This window comes from Gymnoscopelus braueri, assembly GCF_963280865.1.
Source record: "Gymnoscopelus braueri genome assembly, contig: SCAFFOLD_160, whole genome shotgun sequence".
Classification (NCBI taxonomy): domain Eukaryota; kingdom Metazoa; phylum Chordata; class Actinopteri; order Myctophiformes; family Myctophidae; genus Gymnoscopelus; species Gymnoscopelus braueri.
Window position 1 is genome coordinate 131,579 of NW_027660705.1, and position 13,057 is coordinate 144,635.

The window sequence follows — 13,057 nt, forward strand, 5'->3', positions numbered from 1 at the left end:
ACAAGAGAATGTATCTTTTCAACCATGTTGTTTTCAGTATTATATATCATTACATTGTTTCCTCTTTCTATTTCTGATTCTTACAAATTTGAATTAGTTACCTAGCATTGCCATAATCTGCCATTATTATGACGGAGATGTTATTTTTACATTTGTTTGTTCTTATTGTGGCTAACTTTGCGTGAGGTACATGTGAGGTGATTGTCAAGAGATTAAAAAAGAGAAATTGTCTTCTTTAAAAAGAAAAAAGTTAGTTCATAATCTATGTTGAATACGTTAATTGAGTTAGTGACAAATGTTTGGTCCTATAGAGCCTTTACAGTTAGTATAACATGTTTGCATTTCACAGCGTTCAGGCTTCTGCTCCATCACTCAGTGCAACACCACTCAAAGGAGCAGCTGCAGCTGTCTCAGGTCAGTGCTGTTTAAAGTTGATTGTCTCTAAATGGAGACATTTCATTTAGTCATAGATCTACTACTAGCATTACTTCCTATTATTTTATGGTTTCTCGTTGCAGTCACTTAATTCAACTTTCCAATAACGATAAAGTCAACTTGGATAACATGGGTCATCAGGTTCTTCACAAACCAGTGGAGTCGATACCGCCTGTTCATTCAAACTTTTAAGCTGATAAAATAAATCATGTGGATCTTTGGATCCACATGGGATCAGTGTGGCTCCAAGTGGATCTCAGGTTTCATGTGACCAACCTGTGACGTCATCTATGACATTTAAAATGATTAAAATTAGCATAAAAAGATGGCTTGTTGGTGGATGGTGGCCGGCCGTCACAAACATAACATCTGGATTTGATTGGCCAAATCTGGTCCCAAACGTAATATCTGCATGATTTAGTGCTCTAATTCTTTGCTCTACATTATTTTTTTCTAAAACATTATAAACAATAAATGAAAAAGTAATTGAAAAATCACAGCTCCCTCACACATTGGAAGGACAATATCAGTCACCAGAAGCAGAGATGTGTGTTTTCAATTAATCTAACATTCATTACGACAACAGATAGTTGTTTATTTTCTGTACATTGTTATTGAAAGTCCAGACTTTTTCAGGAGGACCATGGTTTGGTAGTTTCATCCGGGGTCATACCTATGTTCCCCGGGTTCTATGTTCCCCACTAAGGTTATGGTTAGGGTTAGGTTTAGGTTAGGTCCTATATTCCCCGCTCTCCCTAGGAAACGGGGAACATAGGACCCGGGGAACATAGGTACGGTCCCGTTTCATCCACACCATAGTAGGAATGCATTGTTCACACCTCAGCAAACAAACTGGACCAATTAAGTAAACTGACCATGGTTTGATTAAAACTCACCCGTCTCTGGTAGATATTATTTCTGTCTGCAAAATTGTTAAATAATGCCTTTGTTAATTACAGAGTCGTTGGTGAAATCACGTTATACCATTACTGAATATGAAGATGAACTTCAAGGCAAGATCTACAAGACATATCTGCCTGTAAAGTTGTACAATGAGCCAAAGATGAAGTTTGAAGACGTCTATGTCCCTATCTACAATGTAAACATCAGTTTCACAGAAATCCACAAACATCATGAGGTCAGACAGATGGAGATGAATAAGGCTGGGGAGGACAACCCAATCCAACTCAGTGAAATCTTCAAAGACCCTTCCGGAATAAACGCAAAAACTGTGCTCACCGTTGGTGTCGCAGGAATTGGCAAAACCTTCCTCGTACACAAGTTTGTCTCTGACTGGGCCAAGAAATGTTTCCCCCAAGATCCACACCTTTTGTTCCCATTCAAGTTCCGGGAGTTAAATCTGCTCAATGGAAAAAACTTTACTTTGGCAGAGTTAATTCATGAATGCATCAAAGAAACCCGATTTATTGAGGATGAAGATCTGAATGTCATTTTCAACACATTGCAGAAGTCAGACGACTACAACAGCAGTCCCTTCAAAGCTATGTTTGTCTTTGATGGACTCGATGAAAACCAGCTTGAATTAGATTTCAACAAAAAAATGGACCGCCTGGTGGACCGCCTGGACCCGAGCCGATCCTTTCCAGTGGAAGTTCTGCTTGTGAACCTCATCAAGGGGGAACTGCTTCCCTCTGCTCACATCTGGATAACCTCACGACCTGCAGCAGCCGTTCAGATCCCAGAGGACTTTGTTGACAGGATGACAGAAGTACGAGGGTTCACTGATAAACAGAAGGTGAAGTACTTCAAGAAGAGGTTCAAGAAAAAGTTCAGAGATGAGAACGAGGCCAACTCAATGACCAGCCTAATCATCTCACACATCAACAAATCAAAGACCCTCTCCTCCATGTGTGAAATTCCGGTCTTCTGTTGGATCACTGCTAAGGTTGTGCAACACATAGGTACGACAGGCAAGCTGCCCGAGACCCTGGCTGAGATGTACTGTCAATTTGTGATGGTTCAGACAAAGAGGAAGAAGGAGAAATATGATGCATCAGATGCATCGGAAGAGAAAAATAAACAGAAGCTCATAGAGGCTGAAGGAGAAGTTCTTCTGAAGCTGGGTAAGCTGGCATTTGAACAACTGCTCAAAGGTAACATCATGTTCTACGAGAAAGACCTGAAAGCGTCTGGTCTTGACATGAACAAAGACTTGATGAACTCAGGCATGTGCACAGCGTTCTTCAAAGTCGACGGTGCTTGCTTCCAAGAAACAGTCTACTGCTTTGTTCACCTGAGTATCCAGGAGTTTCTGGCTGCAGTCTACCTGTACCACTGTTTCACACAGAGGAACATGGAGGTACTGGGGACATTCCTGGATGATGATGAATACAACCGTGACAGTTCCCTCTCCGACTTCCTGCAGGCTGCTATGAAAATAGCTCTGAAGAGTGAAAATGGCCACCTGGACCTCTTTGCCCGCTTCCTCCATGGTCTCTCATTGGAGTCCAACCAGAGTCTGTTAGGAGGCCTGCTGGGTCAGACAGAGAACAGCCCAAAGGAGATCCAGAGAGCCATCGAGAACCTGAAGGAGATGAATGATGATGATGATGATGGATTGATGATGGATGATGATTTCTCTCCTGACAGATGTATCAACATCTTCCACTGTTTGATGGAGATGAAGGACCCCTCAGTAAGTCAGGGGATCCAACAGTACCTGGAGTCAGAGAGCCGATCAGGGAAGAAACTCTCTGAGATCCAGTGTTCAGCTCTGGCCTCCATGCTGCAGATGTCAGAGAAGGTTCTGGATGAGTTGGACCTGGACAAATACAACACAGACCAGCGGGGGCGACAAAGACTGGTCCCAGCTGTGAGGAACTGCAAAACAGCCAGGTTAGTAGTCATGTGAATGTCAACATGTTTGAGCAGCTTTCATTCATGCATTCAAAGTAAAATTGATAATCTCACACACACACACACACACACACACACACACACACAGAGAGAGGGAGAGAGAGTCATTGTGAGATAGTAGATCAGCTATTTTCAATCTACAAGCTCGCAGCATGATCTACAAGCTCACAATGATCTTGCAGATTGGCTGCGTGCGTGCGTGCGTGCGTGCGTGCGTGCGTGCGTGCGTGCGTGCGTGCGTGCGTGCGTGCGTGCGTGCGTGCGTGCGTGCGTGCGTGCGTGCGTGCGTGTATTAGCTCCATTGAACAGTGGTTCCTAAACCTTTTAGCTCGTGACCCAAAAGGAAAATGTCTCCCATGGACCCAAACTAGTGAAAAGATCTACAAAAAGTTGTGAGCTTGTAGATCGGCTATTATCACTACACAGGCAATGAGAGCCTGGTGGACCAGCTTATAAATATCCACGACTGAGACCTTTATAAAACACTCTGTGCAGGAAAATAAAAGAAGACATAATATCACACATTGTTTTCTGCTGTGTTGCTTTTAGATGTGTAAACTGTATATGTTTATAGAGGCATATGGGTTGTCCCATGGCCAGCATCAAGTGAAACAAACAGTGACTCTTTCAAGTCTTTCAAGGTGTGTGTGTGTGTGTGTGTGTGTGTGTGTGTGTGCGTGCGTGCGTGCGTGCGTGCGTGCGTGCGTGCGTGCGTGCGTGCGTGCGTGCGTGCGTGCGTGCGTGCGTGCGTGCGTGCGTGCGAGAACGAGTTGAACAAAACCTTTTCAGAACAGTGTTAAATGTTCTCCCACTCTGTTTGATGACATCACTGTAGATTTGACCAAATCCTGTAAAACCACAAGGGTTGAACTGGGATTTCAGAAAAAAACATGACAAATGTATTGAATGTCATATGAGTCGACATTCTGACAGAAGAACTTAGTATATACGTTTGGAGGATAAGAATAAGTGTGCACTTGTTAGGCAGAAACCTTGCAGAAACCTTGCATTTCCTTATTTAAAATAAATGAATAGTAATAAAGTAATGCTATTGGTCATTCTTTAACCACTAGTGAAAATAGCCGATCTACAAGCTCACAAAGCGTCACATCACCTACAGTATTTCAAATTGTATAATGACATGCTTAAAGTAGGTGAAGTTGAAAGTGTTTACATGTGTTTGTGGGTTGTATAAATATGTGACCAATGCAAAGTATTAAGAGCCATGTGTCTGTGTGTGTGTGTGTGTGTGTGTGTGTGTGTGTGTGTGTGTGTGTGTGTGTGTGTGTGTGTGTGTGTGTGTGCGCGTGTGCGTGCGTGTGCGTGTGTGTGTGTGTGTGTAAATAGAACATGGTACCACACAGAGCAAGAAGTCAAGTCCTCTCTGTACTATTTACAAGTGTCCTCATTATCAAATGAGGAATGGACCATACCATTAGTGAAGGGGTGTACAGAATATCACACATTGTTTTCTGCTGTGTTGCTTTTAGATGTGTAAACTGTATACGTTTATAAAGGCATCTGGGTTGTCCATTGGCCAGCATCAAGTGAAACAAACATTGACTGTGTGGAGTCTTTCAGTTCCATGCTGTAGTTTAGAGACAACTTTCCATCTGTTCTTACTGACAGTGTGTTAATGTCTGAAGAACCAGATAGAAGATCGTTTAGGTGCCTTTCACACCTAAGGTTTGCTTAAAAGGTTCTGATCAAGAACCAAATGTTTACATGGTTGCATTTTGCATTTGGTCTGGTTAGCGTTCAGTCATAACTTTGTTAAGAGAACCAAAGTATGTAAACAAATGACATGCGATTGTACAGACTGTTCATCTATTGACAGAACATGTATTCACTTCACTGCCATAGAGTGGAGCAACAGCAGCGTGTTCTGATCGTTTTTATTATTTAATGTTTGTATTCTAATCAAATGAGAACAGAGGAAAGTTATGAGCACATTTCAATTAAATATGTGTTAATCACGGCCGCTTATTTACTTGGCCAGAAAAGTAGCCAAACTTATGTACATTTCAGGCAGCACCACGGGTAACCTCCTTGACACGCCTGATCTGTTTTGTTCATCTCTGATTTTACATTTAATCTGTAATTACAGACTTGTTGACTGTGACCTCAGAAAGGAACACGTTGAGGTTGTGGCTTCAGCTCTCAGCTCTAATCCTTCCCATTTGAGAGAACTGGACCTGAGCGGAAACGCCTTGGAGGTTTCCGGACTGGAACTCATCTGTGCTGGACTGAGGAGTCCACATTGTTGTCTGGACATTCTCAGGTCAGACAAATGTACAATGTTTATTTTGATTTGTATCAGTTCTGTTATAGTAAGTAATTATAATGTAGTTATGATGGTGGTACTTTATTTAAAGAGTGTGGTTAAGGTTGAAATCATGCTCATCCACACTGACCATAATATTGATAAGATACAGTGACTAATATATGTAGTCTTTATGCTGAGATACCACATTTAAAACACCTCTGGTTACACTATGAGTGGTTGAATGTGTTTTGTCAGACTGTCATCCCCTAGTTTTGAATGGTATTTATATTAATGTTAATTCTTAATTGGTGTGAGTATTCATTGCAGTAATACAGTTTTCACATAGATGGCCATCCTTGAAAGGTTGTTCAGGTAGAAAGTAAGTAAGTAAGTAGTACGTTTTCCTCCCTAGTGTGTCCATTATGAGTGAGTGTGTTTATCTCCTTCCTACATGAACTATCTTTCTGAATCAGTGGTGGAAGAAGTACTCATGTTACTATTTGTATTATTATTATTATGAAGTGAAAGTAGCAATACCACCATATGAAAAAGGCCTGTATTCAAAATGTTTTAGTTAAATGGTGCATTTATATAGCGTCTTTATTCAAGGCACTTTACAATGATTGTGCAGTACATTCACCCATTCATTCATACACTGATGGTGAAGGAAACCATGCAAGGCACCAACCTGCTCATCGGGAGAAATTAGGGGTTCAGTGTCTTGCTCAAGGACACTTCGACACTAACTCTGGGGGAACCCGGGATCGAACTGGGAACCTTCCAGTTGCCAAGCGGCCGCTCTACCCCTGAACCACTGCCGCCCTAAAGTACAAAAGTATTGGCAGCATATAGTTAAAGTACAAAAGTATTGGCAGCATATAGTTAAAGTATAAAAGTATTGGCAGATATAGTTAAATTACAAAAGTATTGGCATCAAAATATACTTCAAGTACCAAAGTAAAATAACTCACACATTTTAAAGTTTCATAATTTGACAAAATGTGTGTAGTCTGTCTATAATGCACACTCTGTGGTACAGCAAGCTTTGGATTTGGAAAAAGTGTTAAATACTGAGATTAAGTCTTATTTTGGCAACATTAACTCTGCGTCCTTACAGCGTGTGTCTATAGGGAAGAAATGGCTGCAGGGTCCTATTGCCCAACGATATTTTGGAACCAGGGGTCGTGCTAGGATTTTAATCTGGCGGTCCCAATGTCCGGAAGGATTCAAATTTATCGGACATCTGACAAAAATAAAGGTCATAATTATTGTTATGCTTTAATGACAAGCAGGTGCGTAAATACAGCCTAACACTTAGGCCTACAGCATTATATTTTGGATTGAGCTATTTGAACTGTCATGAACCATCATAATATACACATTTTATATAGCAGGGTCATCTTACACAAATACATTAATTACCTACATTACCATTTGCGCATGCTGCGTGCGTAATGGTTTCTCAATAATCAATTGCGTTTGAATGCATTTTCTAATCAAAGGGCACTGCACAAAATTGGACATTTCAGATTAATCCTTCATAACGTGGCTCAGCTGACCTGTTAGGGTAATAAATTATAGACCACTACTCACTCACAGGAGGTTATACTGTATAGTTAGGCAGTGGATGCCGTCCGTGCGTCTAGTTGGGACAGCCGTGGGAAAGTTGATGAGTTGTGAGAATCTTGTCGTCTCCTCATAGAGCTATTCAGTTCAAAGTGGTAACGTTTTAATGAGTCCACCTCATAGAGTTAAAAATAGGTCCACGATTATGATTAACGTCGTGTTTCACCTGGATGCCATAGTTGCAGTAAGCCTATAGCTGTTGTGGAGAATATTTACGCATCTGTGTTGGATATTTCATCTTCAACCTGCACTGTTGTTAAACTGGAGGGCAACTGCCAACTTTACTCACAAGTGCGGCGTGCCCTTGTAGTAGCCTAGTATCTGTGACATATTCTAACTCGTAATGATACAACTTGTGTGTGACTGACTGTTAAATACACAACTTTATATAATGTAACTTGTAACCGGACCGCGGTCTCTGTCTGACTGTAGCCTCGGTCCCAGCCTCACTCATCTGCGAAGAGAAGAGGTCTGACTGCCGAGACCACAGTCTCTACGCAGCAGCAGCAACAATTACGCAGCAGCAGCAACAACTCTCTTCTTCCTGTTGTACCTTCACAATAAAGTGTCTCCCATTACCGCCCAATGCAGCACATTTTACACTGGTTATTATTAACAGAAATAGGTGTAATATAACTTAACAGTGTGTGACACACTCTTTCTTTCTCTCTCTCTCTCTCTCTCTCTCTCTCTCTCTCCTCTCTCTCTCTCTCTCTCTCTCTCTCTCTCTCTCTCTCTCTCTCTCTCTCTCTCTCTCTCTCTCTCTTCTCTCTCTCTCTCTCTCTCTCTCTCTCTCTCTCTCTCAGAAACACACGCACGCTGTTAAGAGAGAGAGAGAGAAAGAAAGAGCGAGCGCGTGAGAGAGAGAGAGCGAGCGCGTGAAGAGAGAGAGAGAGCATGAGAGAGAGAGAGAGAGAGCGTGAGAGAGAGAGAGAGAGCGTGAGAGAGAGAGAGAGAGAGCGAGAGAGAGAGGGAGAGAGAGCGAGAGAGAGCTTACAAAGCAGAGGATTTGAAATGTGCCTAATTTGCGGTGATAATTAATTAACTGCCGTGTCATTATCAACCGGTCAGGATGTCCGGTGAGATTTATTTTTTCCGGTCTTTGTCATAAAAAATTGGTCAAAACCGGCAATTATCTGACTAACGCGACCTCTGGTTGGAACGCAAGGAACAAGTGTCGGAGGCAGAGACCCGCGATTAAAATAGTACTTAATAGTGTTTAGCGAAGTTGTCAAAATCACATTTCTGTGAAAGTTAATTGTGAAAAATATAGCAGTGAAATATTATATAATATTGTACATATATTTGGTTCAATTGAAAAAGTTACACAATATGACTGTAGATCTTCGTGCCTCACAGGTCATTGCTTAAAGGGCCAGACCACTTTGGTAGAGGTTGTGCAGTTACCTTGCCATGATGTAACTCCAAAAAGGAGGAAAATAAATCTAAAATAATTGCTCCATTGATTAGAAATTGATATTGAAAAAATGCCCCTCATTGATTTACATGGTACTGTAATTCATGTTAGAGTTTAGGACCATGTGTTGACAGTTTTATTTTTCTGAGTCATGCTAGCTGTGTGAGTGTGAGTGTGTGTGTGCGCGCGCGCACGTGTGCGTTGCGTGCGTTGTGCTCAGTGAGAGTGGTGCAGATTGTGACTCATTCAATTAGGGATTTCATTAGAATGATTTATGTTTTAAGTTCAACTAAATGTATTGAGTCTGACCCCAACCCAGCACAGAAGACAGAAACAGTTCAGTTCTAAAGCTCAATTTATTAAAGGAAAAATGAACAATGTTCAGGGAGGGGGGTGCATGCATATCTAAACAAACTAGGTTCTTCCCACGTGCAGGCTTCATGAACGCTCGTACGTTGCCTACGAATAAAAGAAACACAACATGAGCTTTGTACACTAACACAACATTAACAGTGAGAAATGTGAGTGAGTGTATCACTTACCGCCGGACGGGGTGTTTCCCCCAGAGAGAGTCAGCAGTGAGTGAGCCAGAGTGAGCACCTTAAGTAAACTCAGCCCAGCTGCCTTCTGATTGCCCAGCACGCAGGTGTCATCACTTCCAACTGATTGAGGATGCAGACTGGCACATACCACCCCTCAACCAGTTGCCCTAGGCAACAGGGCTGTCTGAGGTGCTGGACTCTAGGCTACTCACTCTGGCTCCAACTGTATTAAAACTCACCTGACGCTGGGACTGGAGCGAGACTCCACAGTATCATGTAATGAACCATAGTTATTCATCTTAAAGCAGTTTATTTTAATGGACACTAAAAGGAGTATCTCACCTCAGAATAGAAAGGATGCTTTCTGTGTGGAGTTTGTATGTTCTCCCCATGTCTCCTAGGGTAGGTACCCTCACAAAAAACATGTAGTAATCCTGGTCTCTATACTGCCTCCCCCTGGCCAGCCAGGGCGCCTGATGGAGGGGAAAGGAACTGGTTGGAATAACGTGTTCCTTCACGCGCTACGTCTAACCAGGGAAACTCTCCCCTGTCAGGTGACAAGAAGGTCAGTGGCTCTCATGCATTGAAGGAGGCATGAGCTCGGCCCTGGCCTCCCTAGGTTGGCAGAGGGAAGGTAGTGCCCAGGATTACACACTTAGGCATTGGCACTAGTGTGTCTTTCTGAAATGAAACTGAAAGTAACTTCTCCAAAAGGAAGGAATGGCAGGCCTAATATTATTGATGCATTTTGGCTGTGTGCAATAATGCAACTGCAGACATTATATTGCCTTTTGTTAGGCTATTCAATATTAGCCTAACAAAAATTGACACTAATTAGCCAACAGAAACTGCAAATGTAAATGTAGGCTTTGACAAGGTAATATGTGTAAATGGGGCTACTTAAAATATCCATTGTTTGAGTCCATATTAAAGTACCTATTTATATGTGTGTGTGTGTGTTGTGTGTGTGTGTGTGTGTGTGTGTGTGTGTGTGTGTGTGTGTGTGTGTGTGTGTGTACACACACACAATAAAATAACAGGTGGTATGTGTGTGCCCGTGGTGGCTGCCTACCTCAAGCCACCGTTCGACCAGTGTGGCCCTCAACCCAAAATGAGCCTGACACCCCTGACTAAACATTATGTACATTATTATTTTCCAACTTGGGTCACTAGTCCAAAACTTTGAGAGTCGATCAAGACCAGCTCCTTTAAAAGATGCTGCAAGCACGTCCTCTATCCAGGAATATGTATTGTATTTGTTTTTAATCATTCTCTCTCTCTCTCTCTCTCTCTCTCTCTCTCTCTCTCTCTCTCTCTCTCTCTCTCTCTCTCTCTCTCTCTCTCTCTCTCTCTCTCTCATCTCTCTCTCTCTCTCTCTCTCTCTCTCTCTCTCTCTCTCTCTCTCTCTCTCTCTCTCTCTCTCTCTCTCTCTCTCTCAGACTGAAGAACTGCAGGTTGTCAGAGAGATGCTGTGAAGTTCTGGCCTCAGCTCTAACTTCTAATCCCTCCCTCCATCTGAGAGAATTGGACGTGAGTCTAAACATGGTGACTGAGTCAGGAATGAAGATGCTGCTCTCTCTCTCTGGGCTGATGGATCTCACGTGAGTAGACATGGGGCCCTACTTTCTGGTGAGAACAATTTTCTGTCATGTGCAACACGCAACGCTGCCCCTAAACACCTGCGCTACGCGCTAGATTATTCACAGGAGTGGTTTGGGCGTTACATTAATCAACCACTATGCACAGAAATGCTGCGCACACCAAAGTCCTTGTAGTGGTGCCGGCCACGGCAGAAGAATCAACTATCAACTAGTCTTCAAGAGACATAAAGGTGGCCGCACACACTTCATGTCTTATGAAGACTAGAGATTGCTGCAATCCGATTAACAGATCGGATATCGGCTCCATATCAACCCAACATTTTTTATCGGATCAGACTGCAGCGAAAATGACCGATCAAAGCACTCCAAAAAGAGTGAAAAACTCCCAAGAGAGAGCAAGAAGGCAAAAGAAATAACAGAGCACATTTCCCAGTTTATAGTGCTGGATGACCAGCCACTGTCGGTGGTGAATAATGTCAGATTTAAATGCTTAATCGCATGGACTGACACAAAGAAGTGCACAGCACACGTCCCGAATCAAGATTTAATTCAAATTTCTCCGTAATCCACAGAAGTATATTTATAAATACCTTGTGTCAGTTAAGTTATATCACCAGCCGATCACAGAAAACAATTTGAAACGCAAGTGACAGATTTTGGTTGAATGAACCACACTCGCTTTGGGACTCGAGCCCCGCTCTCTGGAACAGTGGTGGAAAGTAACTAAGTACATTTACTTAAGTAAAATTTTGAGGTATTTGCACTTTACTTGAGTATATCTAATTTCCAATACTTTTACTTTTTTTTTTTTTTTTACTTAATTTTTTTATCCCGCGATTTTTGTAACCCATATTTTTCACCCGGTGCCAATTTCCTAAGTGATCCTGGGCGCTACACCAGCACTACACCAGTCCCCCACAGTAGGGAGGCCAGGGCCGAGCTCATGCTTCCTTCAGGCATGAGAGCCAACTGACCTTCTTATCACCTGACAGGGGGGAGTTTCCCTGGTTGGACGTAGCGCGTGGAAGGAACACGTTATTCCAACCAGTTCCCTTCCCCTCCATCAGGCGCCCCGGCTGTCATGGGGGAGGCGGTATAGCGACCAGGATTACTACATGTTTTTGTGAGGGTATTAACTACCCTAGGAGACACGGGGAGAACATGCAAACTCCACACAGAGTAGGCCCTTTCGCCAACCCCACCTAGGGTATGGGCGCTGATGACGCGGAGGAGAAGACACGCCAATACTTTTACTTCTACTCCACTACGTCTCGTATCTGAATATTGTAGCCTACTTTTACTCCACTACATTTATTTGAAAGTTACTAGTTACTTTGTAGATTTTGATTATTATTACAAAACAACCACTTCAGCCCATACATTTCGGCCATTTGAAAATAGCAGATCTACAAGAAAGGAGAAACACTGTAGTGTCAGGTAGTGGACACGTTGTGTTAGACAGACATTGATGCATTGTTGTTGTTCTACTTCCTACAGAGTGACACATGGTGGAGAAGATCGGTTCAATCCTCATCTCATTAAAGGATGTGAGTATCTGTCAATATTGACATTTTATACATAGTTTTTTAGGGCAGATTCAAACCTACTGTATAGCTTGGTAGACTCTGTGTGATTCAGGGGTGTAGTTGCAACATTGTTGCATTTTTCATTTGGTTTGGTTTGCTTTCACATTGTACTTTGTCAAGCACACCAAACATTGGTAACAAATGTCACATAGTTGAAACGGGCACTTGTTTATTGGACATCAAGAAACTCATCGTCATGTTCTTGTCTTCCATTGGACAATGTTGCATGTTGCAAGTTGGATTTAGGGGTTAATAAGGTAACTTCAGGTGAAGCCCTGTTTCAGCGTTACAAGTTAGTCGTTCACTTCTTACCGGGTACATCACCATGGCAACATGCTGCATGCATCAGATCAACACTACCGTCTACTGACTAGAGCTGGGGCAGTATGGATTTGTATTTTCCGTGGTATTTAATCCCCGCTTACCGCCGGTACGGCGGTATTTACTGAATACTGTGCAGGCGTGTGCGAAAAAAAAAAAAAAAAACACAGCCGGTTTTATAAAGACAAAAACAGACCAGTGACCAATTTTTTTTGTGAGCAGTGCAGGCAAAACAAGCCTTCAGTCTGTAGAAAAAACTTAGAGTAATTTCAGCTTCTTACTCAAGGCATCAATATGGAATTTAAAATGTAGATGTTTTTCCAACCAGAACCCAAGGTATTTATAGCGATCGACCCACTCAATTGGAGTGCCATCTAAAGTGGGAA

General features: G+C 42.4%; 1 protein-coding gene across 1 annotated transcript in view; it reads left to right on the forward strand.

Annotated features, from left to right (window-relative positions):
• LOC308081295 (NLR family CARD domain-containing protein 3-like) overlaps positions 1-12,421 on the forward strand; it is a 52,982-nt gene extending 40,561 nt beyond the window's left edge. Inside the window, exons 10-14 of the mRNA XM_080457678.1 lie at positions 350-414; positions 1,395-3,291; positions 5,420-5,593; positions 10,603-10,764; positions 12,262-12,421. Of these exons, the coding sequence (XP_080313804.1) occupies positions 350-414; positions 1,395-3,291; positions 5,420-5,593; positions 10,603-10,764; positions 12,262-12,346 (2,383 nt within the window). The 3' untranslated portion in view covers positions 12,347-12,421. The remainder of the gene's footprint in view (positions 1-349; positions 415-1,394; positions 3,292-5,419; positions 5,594-10,602; positions 10,765-12,261) is intronic.
• Positions 12,422-13,057: the final 636 nt, after the last annotated feature.